The sequence below is a fragment of the Streptopelia decaocto genome, assembly GCF_964273445.1.
Source record: "Streptopelia decaocto genome assembly, chromosome: 18".
Classification (NCBI taxonomy): domain Eukaryota; kingdom Metazoa; phylum Chordata; class Aves; order Columbiformes; family Columbidae; genus Streptopelia; species Streptopelia decaocto.
In genome coordinates, this window is record NC_138673.1 from 879,223 (window position 1) to 893,859 (window position 14,637).

A 14,637-nucleotide genomic window follows, 5' to 3' on the forward strand; every position below is an offset into this window, starting at 1 on the left:
AAAATCAGAGGTGTGTCAAATGGAGAAGGGGAGGATGTTGCTTTTTGCCTTTAGGATGGGAAATAAGGAATGTAATACTGAGCTCTTTTTTTTCTTTTTTAAATTTTACTTTACTTAAGTGTAATGATCTTGTTGATACACCTAATGCTTAATTACATATTTAGCAAGTACCATCAATGGTAACATAGCTGCAGGTTGCTAGATTTACACAGGGATTTACAGGTCAAGATCTGCAGCCTGAATAGTAATACCGAGGAGTAATAGCAGTATTACCGAGAAGTAAGGTTAGTAATGCCAAGAGCCTGAATGAGAAGTCTGCAGCACCTAAACAGGACAGGGAACAGATCTGATGGAGGAACCTGCTACTTGGAGGCTAATTAATGGATAATTAATGCCCTGGCTGCCCAGATGTCTTGAAGGCTCTGCTGAATGAACATCAGCCTTAGAGGGCAGGATACATTGGTTTCTCTTGAAGCTCAAAAGATTGCGCAAAACCACCATAAATGCTAGTTGGAGGGGACATGGGACACCTTACCTGTGGACACATGGAAGCCCTGGGTCCTGCACTCACACCCAGGCCCCAGTCACTGGTAGGCACATGTAAAGTTAACCCAACGTTTGCATGGCAGGTGCTGCAACCTTGGGAGCAGCATCGGGCCACCCGCAGGGGACGGTGCTCACCCCCTAATGCAGACAGTGTCCCTGCACCAAGGGCAACCGGGACTGCCCAGGCTGGCACTAATGCGATTGCAATGGTTCATGTCAAAAATATAAAAGAAACATAAAAAACACCTTTCGGGTACCTGGATTTCTGCTTATGTGCATTTTGTAGGCAGAAAGCTGGATGGACAAGGCAGAGCGCCTGCCAGGGGGATCAGCGTCCCTCTGATGCTGGAGACAGCTTCTACTCCTGGATTGGAGTTTCTTTCTAGGGGAGAAATACTGACATTGCATTTTCAGCTTCTGAAAACCCAATCTTCACTTTTTTTTTTTTTATGATTTAAAATAATGGATGTTTGTTAGCAGTTTCTCATATTTCTTTCTATTTATTTTGTCTGAATAAGAACTGTGAAAATATTTAAACAGTAGGAAGGTTTGGATACCTAATCTTTTGAGATGTACATGACTGACTGTAAGTAAAAACTCAGCATTGTCTTTTGTGATGAGACTGACAGATGTTCAAATAGCTACCTTCCTGTTTGTCCACCAAAGTACAGCCCTTTTTCAGAGTGTATAACTGTTGTAATCCATGTTGAAGTCCTCAGCTGACCCAATACTTTGCTCGTTTCTGGATATTTCAGGTTGCAGTCTCCCATTTTGTACCTCTGGCCTGTTCTTATTTGCACAGATGTAACATTGTGACTGTCCATATCACTACAAATATGATTTTACTGGAGACAGCTCGAACTTGCTTGGTGCAACTGCCTCATTCTCCATCCAGCCCTTGTCATCCACAGTGATCAGCAGTTATTTTATATACTCAGCAGTTATTTTATATACATTTCCAAATCACTGATGATCTGCCTAGTATTTAATTACACAAACCATCTCACTAAGAAACACCAAATGGACAAAACTTTGGTTTTCCTGGATATAAATTTTGGCAGGGCCACCATTCAGATGTGCTGTATTTGGACCTCAGTGTACTCCACAAATGGAGGATGGCAAAATGACCCATTTCTGTCTTCTCAAACCGTCAGATGTGCCAACCAACAGGGAAAAAGAAACCAAATTTCCCTATCATCTTTTACCATCATAAAATTAAGCTGATACCTTTCACTTGCAGAGAACAAACTTGTGCCTTTATTCTGGCTTGTCAAAAAGGAAGTCAATATTTACTCAGAAGGAATGGAGTGCACCTTTCTGCCTAATCCAGGGAAGCAAACCAGCAGATATTTCCTCTTGGCACAATCTGGTCCTGGTTTCTCCCTTTCTGGCCACACCCAGGTCAGACCCAGCTAATTTCTGCCCTGGCATGGATGCTATAAAGGACTGGCTTGTGTCCCAGCCCTACCAGCTCTGCGGAGATGGCAGGTAAGATCAGTGGCTTTTTAAATTTTATATCTGTATTTGACTGTTTTGATATTTCTGGCATGGGTATTATTGCATTCCATGGATGAGCCCAAGGAGATAAGTGGACAGAGCGTTAGGAGTTGGTTGTCCTTCGTACTTCCTTCTTCCCCTGTATGCGAAGCGAGAAAAGACAGCTTTCTTGCCTCAAGCAGCAATATCCTGCAAGATTGCAAAGAATAAGCAGCCCCCAGTCCCTGAGAAGATGGTTGAAGAATTTCCACAGGTTGTAAATGGTCTCCATCCCCTAAGCCTGGACTATACCTGGCTGTTCCCTCCTTGACAATTACCCAGCCCAGTTTACTGAACATCTCACAAGACAGGGATGAACTAGGGGGGTTCAGCTGGAGAACAGGAGCTGAGGGGAGACCTTCTGAGCTCTGAACTGCCTGAAAGGAGCTTGGAGCCAGGGGGGTCGGGCTCTGCTCCCCAGGAACAAGCGCCAGGAGCAGAGGAAACGGCCTCAAGTTGCGCCAGGGGAGGCTGAGGTTGGATCTGGGGAACAATTTCTTCCCCAAAGGGCTGTGGGGCATTGGAACAGGCTGCCCAGGGCAGTGCTGGAGTCACCATCCCTGGAGGGTTGGACAGACGGACATGAGGTTCTCAGGACATGGGGCAGTGCCAGGGGTGGGTTATGGTTGGGCTCAATGATCTTGAGGGGCTTTTCCAACCAAAATGATTCTGTGATTCTGTGTCCCTGTGTCCTGCCAACACCTGCAGCTCCGGCCTCCCCAGCCAGAGTCACACCTGCCAGCCTGATCAGAGGGGTGCTCTGTTTTTCCCTAGATCCCAAAATAAATATTCAAACTAAACCTGTCAATCTCTTCTGATGACCCAGTGAAGCCCTGTCCATTCAGCAGATTTATGTTGAATTTCTCTCTAGGCATAAAATCAAGAATTACTCTCTTAGGATCCATCATCACTCTCTGCTTAGTGGGAGCATTGGACTCCTCAATAACTAGTAAGTTTCTGTTTCTCATTCTGCTGCGACTGTGTGTAAGGGTGTGGGTCAAAATTCAACCTGAGTTCCTAATTAGATATGTCTCCAACATAAAATTGAAATATCCTGTAGATTTATCCACAAACAATGAAGTCAACACCTAAGAAACTTGAATTGTCTATTGAACCAACAGGTTGTCCAGGCACTGGATCATTTGATGACAGGGAGCCTGTGTCATGTATTCTGCCTCCTATGTGCATGTCCCTTCTTACAGGGGAGAATACCTTCAAAAATAAGGGTGAAAAATAACTCCCTAAAAGCCTCCCACAGCCACCTGTGAAATGGATAATAATAATAAACTACTACCAGTTTACAATCGCTTCTTGTCCTGTGACTTTCAGGACCTCAGCAGATGAAGCAGATGAGCAAGAGGAGCAGAGATAAAGGTGTCCAGGTAGCACCAAACACAGTGGGAACCGTGTGTAAATCACCTCAGCACCCAGCAATGGGGTGGGATGTGTAGCTCCTGGTGTACATCGCAAAGTATCCTCAATTTCTGCTTTTTCTTCTTTTTTGTTTAGCAGAGGACTCAAAGGTGCTGCCAGACTCATATCTTCTGAGCATCATCAGTGAAGCCAGGCAGCTGGTAGACTCAGAGTATTTACATGCCCGAGAAAGGTGAGACCTTTTTGCATAAAAGCCCCAACATTCCAAGGAAATAGGACAAAATATATGTGTATTTCTTGTGTTTTCCAATGCATTATGGAGATGTCTTTGTTCAAGGACTCTCCCTGTTGTAGTTAGAGAGAACCTGCAGCTATTGTCTCCTCATCTGCGCTGCCATGGGCAACTCTCAGAAGTCCATAGTGGTCACGCTGAACACATGTTGAGTCCTCTCCTGGCTGCTGAAGTTCTGCCCCTGTCTGGAGGGACCACAGGCATGAAGCAGATGAGCACCTGCCACAAATGAGTTTCAGTGGGATTCAGAACCCAGGTGTCCCTCTGTGTGTTGTTCCAAAAGGCTGGTTCCAGGGTGCTTTGGGGAGGAGGGTCTCTCCACCCACCCTACAGGAGGTTCATTGTGCAAGCAAGAGCCATGGGGCCAGGAAGAGAAGCGACAGGACCAAGGTTGTCTCTCTGGTCACAGAACATATCTCATGACATACTAAATGTAAAATTTAATTCAGTCACTGAACAACTCAGTTTTCCACTGATTTGGCTTTTCACATGATATAACAAAATTATTGTGACAAGGATGTAATGCAAAGTTGAAATAGAGGACCACAATGATTTTTTTTTGCCAAAATCCGTCTGAGATGGTGTGCAAAGCTGACGAGCAGCCAGCTGGACCTAGGTGAGCAGAGCCTGCCTGGGACCCAGCAGTGCTGTTCTAATACACCCAGCCATGACAGAGGAGGTCTGATTGCAGAGAAGGCACTTCATGGGACTTTTTTATGTTCAGCTTAAAGAAAAAACTAGTGGAAAAGCTTGCCAACCCAATGGATTTCCTGAAGCACCTAAAGGATCCAGTAGGAAGAACCAGATCTGCAATCCGTGCTGCTGATTACTTGGAAACTACTTTGCAACTCCTCAAAGAAAAGCTGCATCTCTCTGGGAACTGCAGATTCAATGTTACAGGTAATGTGGTTTAGACCAAAATGTCTTACAAACAGCTAAGAGCAGAAAATGTAGCACAGCGGGGTTGTCAGGGAGCAGCTGTGCCATAATCCGAACAACTGGTGATAAAACCCTTCCCACGGCAGTCGCAGGTGAACAGACTTCAAGCGTGCTCAGAGGCAGACCAGACCACCTGGTGTTTCCTTGGCAGTGCCTGTCTCTCATCTGCATTGACAAAACCAGCCTAACAATGAGCGTGATAAACCTGGGACAAAACGTGCTGAATGCCAGGAGAGACCGCTGAGAAGATGAGCTCATCTTCCACTCCTGGTCCCCACAGGACCTGCCCAGGTCCTACTGCTCTGCGTGCTCACAGTTTTGTTCCCAGCCCAGGGAACCACATTGCTGGTGATGACATTCCCCATGTTCCCCTGGAAAGTCGTTCCATGCCAACCCAGTTTCCATAGCCCAGAGCTGAGAGCTGATCCACAAGAGGGTTCGGGCACCAAATTAGGAATTCAAATCCAGATGTTAGATATCCACAGCTCTGACTCTAATGTTGACCTAGAATACAGAGAAGATAGAATAAAACTAAGAGCAGGTATTATTTTGTATGGTTGCTCTTGCAGACCTACTAGACAGAAAACAGAAGGAGATAATTGCCAAAGAAACCGGCTGTGACTACCAGATTCACTCCATTAAGTGCCCAGAGGATGACATTTACCGGACCATTACTGGGGAGTGCAACAACAGGTAGGATTTGCATGTGGACGAGGAAAGTCTTGTACTTTGACTCAGGATAAATGGCTTAAGGTCTTTTGTGTAAGTACCTCTCAACAGGGCAACAAGAGTGAAATGCTCATTTTAGTGGTGCCTATAATAGATGTTCCATTTCTATCCATGCCTGGCAGGAAAAATATGTCATTTCTTGAAAACTTCAGGCTGGACCCCATGGTCCAGCTCCATGTGCTCCATGTGCTGCTTTGGATGAAGGAAGGAACATCTTGGGGCAGGGGGCAGTGAAGGGTTGAGGAAAGCAGATTTTGGGGCTATGACAGATGGTGTCTTGCTCAGCTTGAGGCTCCAGGAAACCACCCCTCCACTTTCCTGTAGCACAGGTAATACTGATTTCCCCAGGCTGGTTCATATGAAAATATTCAGCTATCAACATATCTGTGTGGCCACTGTTGTGGTGCATAAGGATGGGAAGTAAATAAGACACCAATTCTTGGCTCTTCTATCTTCATGTATTGTATATCCATAATCTGAAAAAAATGAGCTCTTCAGCTTTTTGCATGCAGCTTCCCTCTGGGTCAAACTTGGGATCATACCTTTATTTATTTCCTTGTTAGCTTTTCTTTTATTTTTGACCAGAAGATGGCAAAATTTCTAGCCTAATACTGGGAAGTCAAGGCTCTCTGTCCTGTCCTGCTGCAGATTTGCTGCCTAATGTGCTGACTCCAGCCCCCAGGTCTGAGTGGGACTCACATCCAATGCACATCTGCCATGAAACAGATGTGCCAGATGTGAAGACATAGCACACATGCAGGGAGCTCACGGTGCTGGTGTTACAGTCAGTCTGCACCTTCACCCACAGACCCCAGAGCCTTCAGCGTCCCAAGGACAGCAATGTCCATGATGAGAGGGTACGGTCATCCTTTGGCTGCCAGTGAGACAATGAGGCGCTTGTCCTGTAAGGACAGTAATAGCAGCTAAAACAAGAGCTGTGGTGGAACTGGGCTCTTAAAATTTGATGGAATTGCTTCAGCTATGATGCGGCAATTGCTCTAGGGCATGCTCTTATTTCACAGCACACTGTCGTAAATTTCGGGTGTACCACCCCTTTCTCAGTACAGGCAGGTTACTACCCAGGTTTTGTGGGTTTAAGAGCTAAAGCGCAGAAAGTTGCTGTTCACCAGTTGATATTCAGAAACTGGTTTCCCCAAAATAACCTGTGTCTCTGTGTCCCCAGGGCCACATATCATTGGCTCAACCCGCATTCTTGTTCTTCTGAATGAGTGTTGCTGAGTTTACTGATTCAAATTCTTCTGAGCAGTATGAGTCAAGACAATAAGTGGCCAGAGCTGCAGGCTGAATGGTTCTGTGTTGGATACGAGGAAAAGCTTCCTGAAGGTGCAGCCTTGGCACAGGTCTCCACAGAGATGAAGGATCTTCACTCTTGGAGGCTCCCAGCCCTCAGCTGGACAAAGGCAAGGCCGCCCCGATAGCTGGTGATGGCCCTGCCGTGAGACTGTGGTTGGGTGTGGAGCAGCAGTGGAGGCAGAGGTGCTACATAGATTTAAACACTAAATAAAATTAATATAATGGCATGAGGAATCTTTTCTTAAGGTAAAAAAAAAAGTTCATATTTATCTACAGTAATAATATTGGTATTATTTATTTCTCAGTGTTTTCTGGCTATCAGCTCTGTTAGTGAAGGATTGAAGGGCTGTAAAACTTTATCCTCTACAAGCCTGCTCGTTTCTGAAATGATCCTGTGTTTGCTCTCCTCCATGCGATGCTCCAGAAAGCGTTCTCACCTGGGCTCCTCGAACCGCGCGTTTGCTCGCTGGCTCCCAGCAGAGTATGAGGATGGAGTGTCCGTGCCCAGAGGAGCAACAGAAGGAAAGCTGTACAATGGATTTCCACTGCCCCTGGTGAGAACTGCTGTTCTTGTCCAGATAACAGTAGTGGACGCTGCCCTCGCCACATCCATCAGTAACGAAACTGTGGCAACAGCCAGAGTGTAAATTGCCCGATCTTTTCCTCTAATTTGAGGTTTGTTTTCTCCAACAGATCTAGGGCTTGGGGTGATATTTTTTGTTGGAAACAGAAATGAGTAAAAATGTTGTGAACACTTCACTAAGCAAAGTGTGAGATGGCATAATTTTTTCAGAAGTTTGCATCCCAAGGTCTGATGCAGTTTCAGCTGTAGAAAAATTTCCATGAAGCTGGGCTTGGCTGAATGACTGTGGAGTCAAGAGGGTGCTACTTATCATATCTGCTTTGATAGAGCTGGGGAATAGCATGGGTCTGTTTAATGCCATAATTAGCTGTTGAGCTTATATGAGATCATGTTATGCATGATCTCACAGTGGATATTATCATAGAATCATAGAATAGTTTGGGCTGGAAGGGACCTTCGTCTAGTCCAACCCTTGCCATGAGCAGGGACATCTTCACCAGCTCAGGTTGCTCAGAGCCCCGTCCAGCCTGGCCTGGGATGTCTCCAGGGATGGTTCAGCCACCACCTCTCTGGCCAACCTGGGCCAGGCTCTCACCACCCGCAGTGTAAAAAATTTCTTCCTCATCTTGGGCCTGATTATACTGAGAGGTAAATCCACTGTGGTATGGTCACACGCGTTTTCATTTTGATTTTCTGCAGGTTCGAAAAGTGTCAAACGAAATTGCTCTCACAGCCAACGAGAACATCACTCAAGATCAAGAGCTCTCTCTCGTCTTCATGCAGTGGGGCCAGTGGATTGACCACGACATCGACTTGTCCCCCGCCAGCGGCGCAGGAGCGAGCCCAGTGCTCCACTGTGAGACCGACTGTGCCTTCAACTCCCCTTGCTTCCCCATTAAGGTGCCTTGACTTTCATTCCATCCCACACTAAGACAGTGAAAATAGAACCGCATGATTTTCTGAGGCTTCACGTATGTTTGCTTGCTCTAGTTTCCCCCCGATGACCCACGGATGCTGAGGTCAAACTCCTGCATGCCATTCGTCCAGTCGGCGTCCGTCTGCAACCCCGGGACGTTCACCCGCGAGCAGATCAACGCCATCACCTCCTTCATCGACGCCAGCACCGTGTACGGCAGCGAAGACTCCATGGCAAAGAGTCTTAGAAATCAGACAAACCAGATGGGTTTGATGGCTGTGAACCAGAATTTTACTGACAAAGGGCTGGAATTATTGCCCTTTGAGAACACAACAAAAAGTGTTTGTGTTCTCACCAACAAGAGCATGAACATCCCCTGTTTTAAAGCAGGTAAGGTGCATCTGTGGGGCAGTTTTCAGTGCATGAATTCAAAGAGGATCATTATGGTCAGGTGTCTGATGTCCCTGCATATTTTTATGAGGTGCTGTAAGACATGAAGGGCCCTCCTCCAAATGAAAAAAAGAATAATAATTGTTTAATCAAATGTGAAAATTATTTCATTTTAATTTCCAAAAGAGTTACAGCAAATCATCCTCCCTTTAAAAAGTATTTACAAAGGTAGGAGAAATTTTCAATAGAATAACCATCAGTGTTTAAAACTTCTCAGTGACTTTTTCCCCTCCTGGCTAGAATTCACCATTTGGTTTTAAGCCAAATCAATACTAACAATTAAATGCTCTTAATCAATTCAGTGAATAACTCTCCCTGACACCACATTCTAAATTTTTCATACTTCAGATATCCCAACCTACATCAGAAGAAAAGTCTAGAAGCTTGTCTGCAATTTAAACAAACTAAATCAAACACAGAAATATTTAAAATAGGAAGAAGACTGTGTCCTTGAGGGATGAAAGGAAGGCAGACACGGGATTTTCACAGAATGTGGCATTTACAGCTGCTTCACGACCATGTGCAATATACTTTAACTGGCCAAATAGCCCCTTCTCCAGTGGTTTTGGCTAAATGGTTTGGACAGAGAGAATGTTTTGTCTGTGCTGGTAAGAAATCTCTGGCACAAATGATGACCGGTAGGAAGCTTAACCATGAGCGCTACTGCTGGGAACACTGTCAGTTGTTACTCATCTGTCCTAACACGAGAACCTGCTGAAATAAAAAGCAGTTTACAAAATCCCTAAATTATTTTCATTTGTAGGTGATAAACGGGTAACTGAAAACCTGGGACTTTCTGCGCTGCACACCGTCTTTCTGCGAGAACACAACCGCCTGGTCAGAGAGCTGAGCAAATTAAATCCTCACTGGGATGGAGAAAAGCTTTACCAAGAGACTCGAAAGATTGTAGCTGCCATAAACCAGGTACTAATCACTGCTGACCATTTATTACCTGCATGCTTAGAAATGCGTTTTCCTCCAGGAAAAGGAAGAAAATAATGCTTTGCGGATCTAGTGGAGTTATTTCTGGGAGCTGAAAACTTCTGAATACGGATGATCCATATGAGATAGCATGGGTACCCAGAGCTTTTTTATCCATTATTTTACCAATTTATCAATTATTTATATAAATTGGTAATCTATCATTTTAATCCATTATTTATTATATTAAATAATTTTAATATGTTATGCCAAACTTATGCCACTGGTACAGCTCTTTTTTCTGAAGATCCTGTGAATTCTGTCACTGGGCTGAGGTCGAGGTTCATGCTCTGCACTCTGGTGGTGTTTCTGCTACAGCTGCTGACAACTTGATCTGTTTTTGTGTTTTTCCAGATAATAACATACCGAGATTACCTTCCAGTTCTGCTTGGGAAGGAGACCAGCAAGTGGATCCCTTTGTACAGGGGCTACAATGAGAGTGTGGATCCTAGAATCTCAAATGTTTTTACCTTGGCTTTCCGATTCGGTCATACATCAGTACAGCCTTTTGTATCCCGTTTGAATGACAGTTTTCAGCCTTTGGGTTCATTCTCCCATGTCCCTCTTCATTTGACCTTTTGTGCTACATGGAGGATTGTAATGGAAGGTAAGAACGTGGGAGAGCCAGCAGTCCTGGTCTGGTCCTGAAGCAGACACAGGTGGAGGTCAGCTGGTGAGACACACGAGCCTTGGACTCCAAAAAACTGCTTTGGTTCCATTTATTTAACTGGCCTCACACAAAGTGTGCCATTCAGCTTGGGAGATGCTCATGATGTGTGTACCCAAGGGACTGCAGACAAATCGGTGTTCTGCTAAACGTGGGGCAGCAGGACAGAGCTGCAGAACTGTCTCCAGACAGAGCCTGACACTGGTTCTGCACTGTACCCAGGCAGAGGAGCCCTGCCGAAAATTATGTGCTGTTATACTGTGACCATAGAATGTTATCAAGCACCAGCTCCTGCAGAAGCAGCTGCTTTGGAGCAGGATTTTGCACCAGAACATCCAGTTCTGTAGGTTCTTTTACACAGATTTTCAGTGTTGTCCTCCTCAATTAATTGCACTGTAATTGCATTCATATCCTGAACATGCCAGTAAATCACCAGAATATGTAACTTAAGTTGTCAAACATCTCAGCCCAGTGAGACCAAACAGTGTGAGCATTGCACGTTCACTCACATAGTGCCACTGCTTGTGCTGTCCCAGGAGGCACAAAACTCACAAACACCAGTCAACCAAAATTTACGTCAGTCTGAGTTATTATATCCCACTGTAATTAGGAGACATTGCCAGAGGGTGATGCATCCAGCCTAACGGAGCTAAGGCAGCATAATTGCTTCCTAGTGGCAGCGTCTCTCTTAATGACTCTAAAGGGAGTTATGGGATCCTGCTCTTATCTTATCTGAAGTCATTAATATTTCCAACGAAGAGAAATGTCTCTTCTAAAATGAGTTATCCAAATAATGATGGAAAACACACTGAAAGACACACATGAAGCCAATTTTCCTGTGTTTTACGAATACTGTCCTTTTCATGGCTATGAAAAAGATATAGACAACAGACATGAATTGATTCTATCATTTAATGTTTTAATAAATATTTGTCAATTAATAGCTAATTATAAACAAAATCTGTTGCAAAACCTAACACCTTGGACAGAACCCTGGGTATCAGTATATATTGCGGACTGACAGGCTAAGGAGCAGTCCTATGGAAAGGGACTTGGAGGTCCTGGTGGACAACAAGTGGATTTCAGGAAGGCCGAGGGATGGTGAGGGGTGAGGAATTTAAAGGGAGGCCTCATCTACTGGCATATGCAGAAATGGACGTATGCTCTAGTGTATCTTGAAATGGAAATAGGGAGATAGGTGAACTCCACACTCACAGAGTAGAAAAGACATCTAAGGCAGCACTGTTTCAGCTGCACAAAAAGGACCATCATAGCTACAACGTGATACCAAAAGTCTTTCCTTGGTTTGCAATGAATGCAGGTGGCATTGACCCGCTGATACGGGGCATGGTGGTGGATCACGCAAAACTGATGAAACAGAATCAAGTGCTCATTGAGGAGCTGCAGAACCACCTTTTTGAGCAGACAGAGATAATGGGTCTGGATCTAGCAGCCCTGAACATGCAACGGGGAAGAGACCATGGCCTTCCAGGTAAGAAGACACAAGTCACACACCCTGTGAACAATATTCTTTTTCTCTGCTCTTCATAGTAGTTCCATGAAGGTACTAAGCTTTTTCCATACCAGTGGGAAGAAACAGTACCTTTATTGGAGGGGGAAGGATGGGCAGACAGTCGATCTCAGGGAAGACAATGTCTCTGTATTATAAAGAGCTTTTTCTGAGGGATTTAAGATGAGGAGAAAGGCTTGGAAAGCAAAAATGATAGCTGGGATAATGTACTAAAGAGGAGTAGAAACGAAGGTGTATTGCAAAGAGAGGGCATGTTTGTAACAGAAGCTACGGACACCAGGTTCAGCTTGCACGTGGGCTGGACAGACCATCTGTGCTTTGCTCTTTGCCCATCAATGCTTATTTTGTGCCTTCAGACAACCCAGAGCTCTGGCAGAAGTGTCCTGCACCCACAGATATGACTGCCCTCAGGCGCTGGAGAAGAACAGGTGCTCTTGGGTTAACCACAGTCAAATGTTGTTCTTTTCTAGGACTTTAATCCTATAAATTTTTCTTCCCAAAACTGCAAGGACCGCTGCATTCACCTTCAACACTAGGTAGCTCTAACCAACAGGATACAATGAACCTCAAGTCACATGTGAAGACAACCCAAATTGTTAGTTTAATGGGTGCATACAACAAAGATCTTGGAAAACATGGCATTTGTTGTGACTGCCTCTACCTAGACAATAATGTCTCCCAGATCCTCTAATCCCATGAGAAGAAGCAGATGGTGCTCATGGGCCAAGGTGTCTATTTAGCTCCTGAGCCCAGGCAGATGGTGGTGAGACACAGGTCCTGATCAGGTGCTCCTTCTGCTTTTGCAGGTTACAATGCCTGGAGGCGCTTCTGTGGGCTCTCCCAGCCTCAAAATGAAGATGAATTCTCTAAGGTGCTAGGCAACTCCAAGCTGGCCAAGAAGTTCATGGAGTTGTATGGGACACCAGAAAATATTGACATCTGGATTGGGGCAATCTCAGAACCCTTTGTTGCCCAGGGCAGAGTTGGACCTCTCCTGGCCTGCATCATTGGCACCCAGTTCAGGAACCTGCGTGATGGGGACAGGTATGCAGACCTGGGAGCAAACCTTCCCCATGGCATTTATTAAGGAAAAATATGCTGATGTTTCATGTGGCACACTAATCCAGCCATCTCCAACATGACAGTGAATGCTCCCAGCAAGGCTCACACCTTGATTTAAGCCCCAGTTGTCAAAGGGCTCTTTTTTTCAGCTCATTCCAACAGACCCATATGGTAGGGGTTCACCAGCTCCAGGCCATGGGTTATCTGCAGTAGTCGCTGCCTGAGGTGACGTTTGCTCTCAGGGTGCAGAAGGGGAGGATCAGTCACTGCCTCCCGCAGCCTGGCGATGCTGCGTGGAAGAGGCAGGATCTCTGCACATGAGTCACAGCATCCAGACCTGGCCACACCTGGAGAAACCTCTTTCCAAAGAGGTGTTCCTGCTACCTGAGGTATCAAGGCAAATCTGAGCAGAGACTTACCTTGGCCAGATTCCCATCTAGGCAAGTAACCAGCATGACACACCTTCAAGTAGACTATAAGACTATAAGCTTCTGAAAATGTCTTTACAGGTTCTGGTGGGAAAACCCAGGAGTTTTCACTCCACGGCAGCTGCGTGCACTGAGAAAAATCTCACTGTCGAGGGTGGTTTGTGACAATACCCACATCAAAAAGATACCCAGAAATGTGTTCAAGGTCAACAGTTACCCTGAGGACTTCGTTGACTGCCGGGAGATTGAAGCCCTCAACCTCTCACCCTGGAAAGACGAGACTGAGAGTAGCACAAAAGGTACGTTGTTGTCTGTGGTCTGACAAAAATAATAGATCTCCTACAAGGTCAGACTTTTGTGCACCTAAAGAAATAAAAGAATTAAGGTCGTCACAGTGACTCTGCCCCCATAAAGACCTTGCCCATCCACCCAGCCCCAGTCAGACACCACTGGAGGCAGACGCACTGTTAGCCTCTTCTCCTTGCAATCCATCACCTTCATCATCCCTTAGTAGCCTGTGGCTTCCTCCTCAACTAGACAGGAAATCCCTGAAAATCCATTCTGTTCTTGTCCTTGTGAACACGTCCTTCTCTAAGCACCTTGTCCCAGGACAACTGGAGTGTTCCTTCACAGGAAGAGTGTGCATGAAGAAAACAATCGGAATTAGCCAACTTGCTCCAAATTCTTACTTTGAAGGTCCAAGCCCCTGCTCTCCCCTTGCCATCCCTAGAGCTTTGAAGCATTTTATGGTATATCTGGAGTTCTGAGACTGTGTACCCTGACACATCAGTAGTTTAATAGGCATAGTCAGCAATTACGATGTGCCACATCCTGAAAGACAGTAAAACGGTGTCATATATGACATGAGGAACTATTTGTGTCCTTCTACTGATATATTTTTGGCATGGGCTCTCCCAGTTGTCAATAATGTAGAGAGAAGACAGGTATGCCCTGAGAAATATGGGCTGGATTGAATTTTTCCTTCTGGCAACCCATTTATAGATGATCGTAATACTTGTGAATCACCCACTCTGTCCTTCTGTAAGATACAGACGACAAAGCATCTTCAAGCAGTTCCTGTGCTGGATTTGAGTTTGATTAACTGTGGTTTAAGAAATATACTTACACTTGATATAAAGGCTAAATTATGGTGATTTCACCCCATTCTTTAGGAACAGAGTCCAGCTGATGCTTGCCTTCTCCCTAAGCAATAGAGGCTTCCTGATTTCTTTTACTAACTTAGTCTTACAGTCATTAAAATTTGCTGAGTTGCTTCCCGTGGCTCTTTT

The 14,637-nt window shown here is 45.2% G+C and overlaps 1 protein-coding gene across 1 annotated transcript; it reads left to right on the plus strand.

Moving 5' to 3' along the window:
• Nucleotides 1-2,027: 2,027 nt before the first annotated feature.
• Nucleotides 2,028-14,437, plus strand: LOC309447799 (myeloperoxidase-like; the record flags this gene model as incomplete). Its single annotated transcript, XM_082068777.1, has 12 exons — nt 2,028-2,034; nt 3,592-3,688; nt 4,473-4,648; nt 5,257-5,380; nt 7,155-7,284; nt 8,013-8,213; nt 8,304-8,619; nt 9,443-9,603; nt 10,015-10,267; nt 11,649-11,819; nt 12,665-12,902; nt 13,430-14,437. The coding sequence occupies 12 exons, from the start codon at nt 2,028-2,030 to the stop codon at nt 13,668-13,670; spliced, it is 2,115 nt and encodes a 704-aa protein (XP_081924903.1). The 3' UTR covers nt 13,671-14,437.
• Nucleotides 14,438-14,637: the final 200 nt, after the last annotated feature.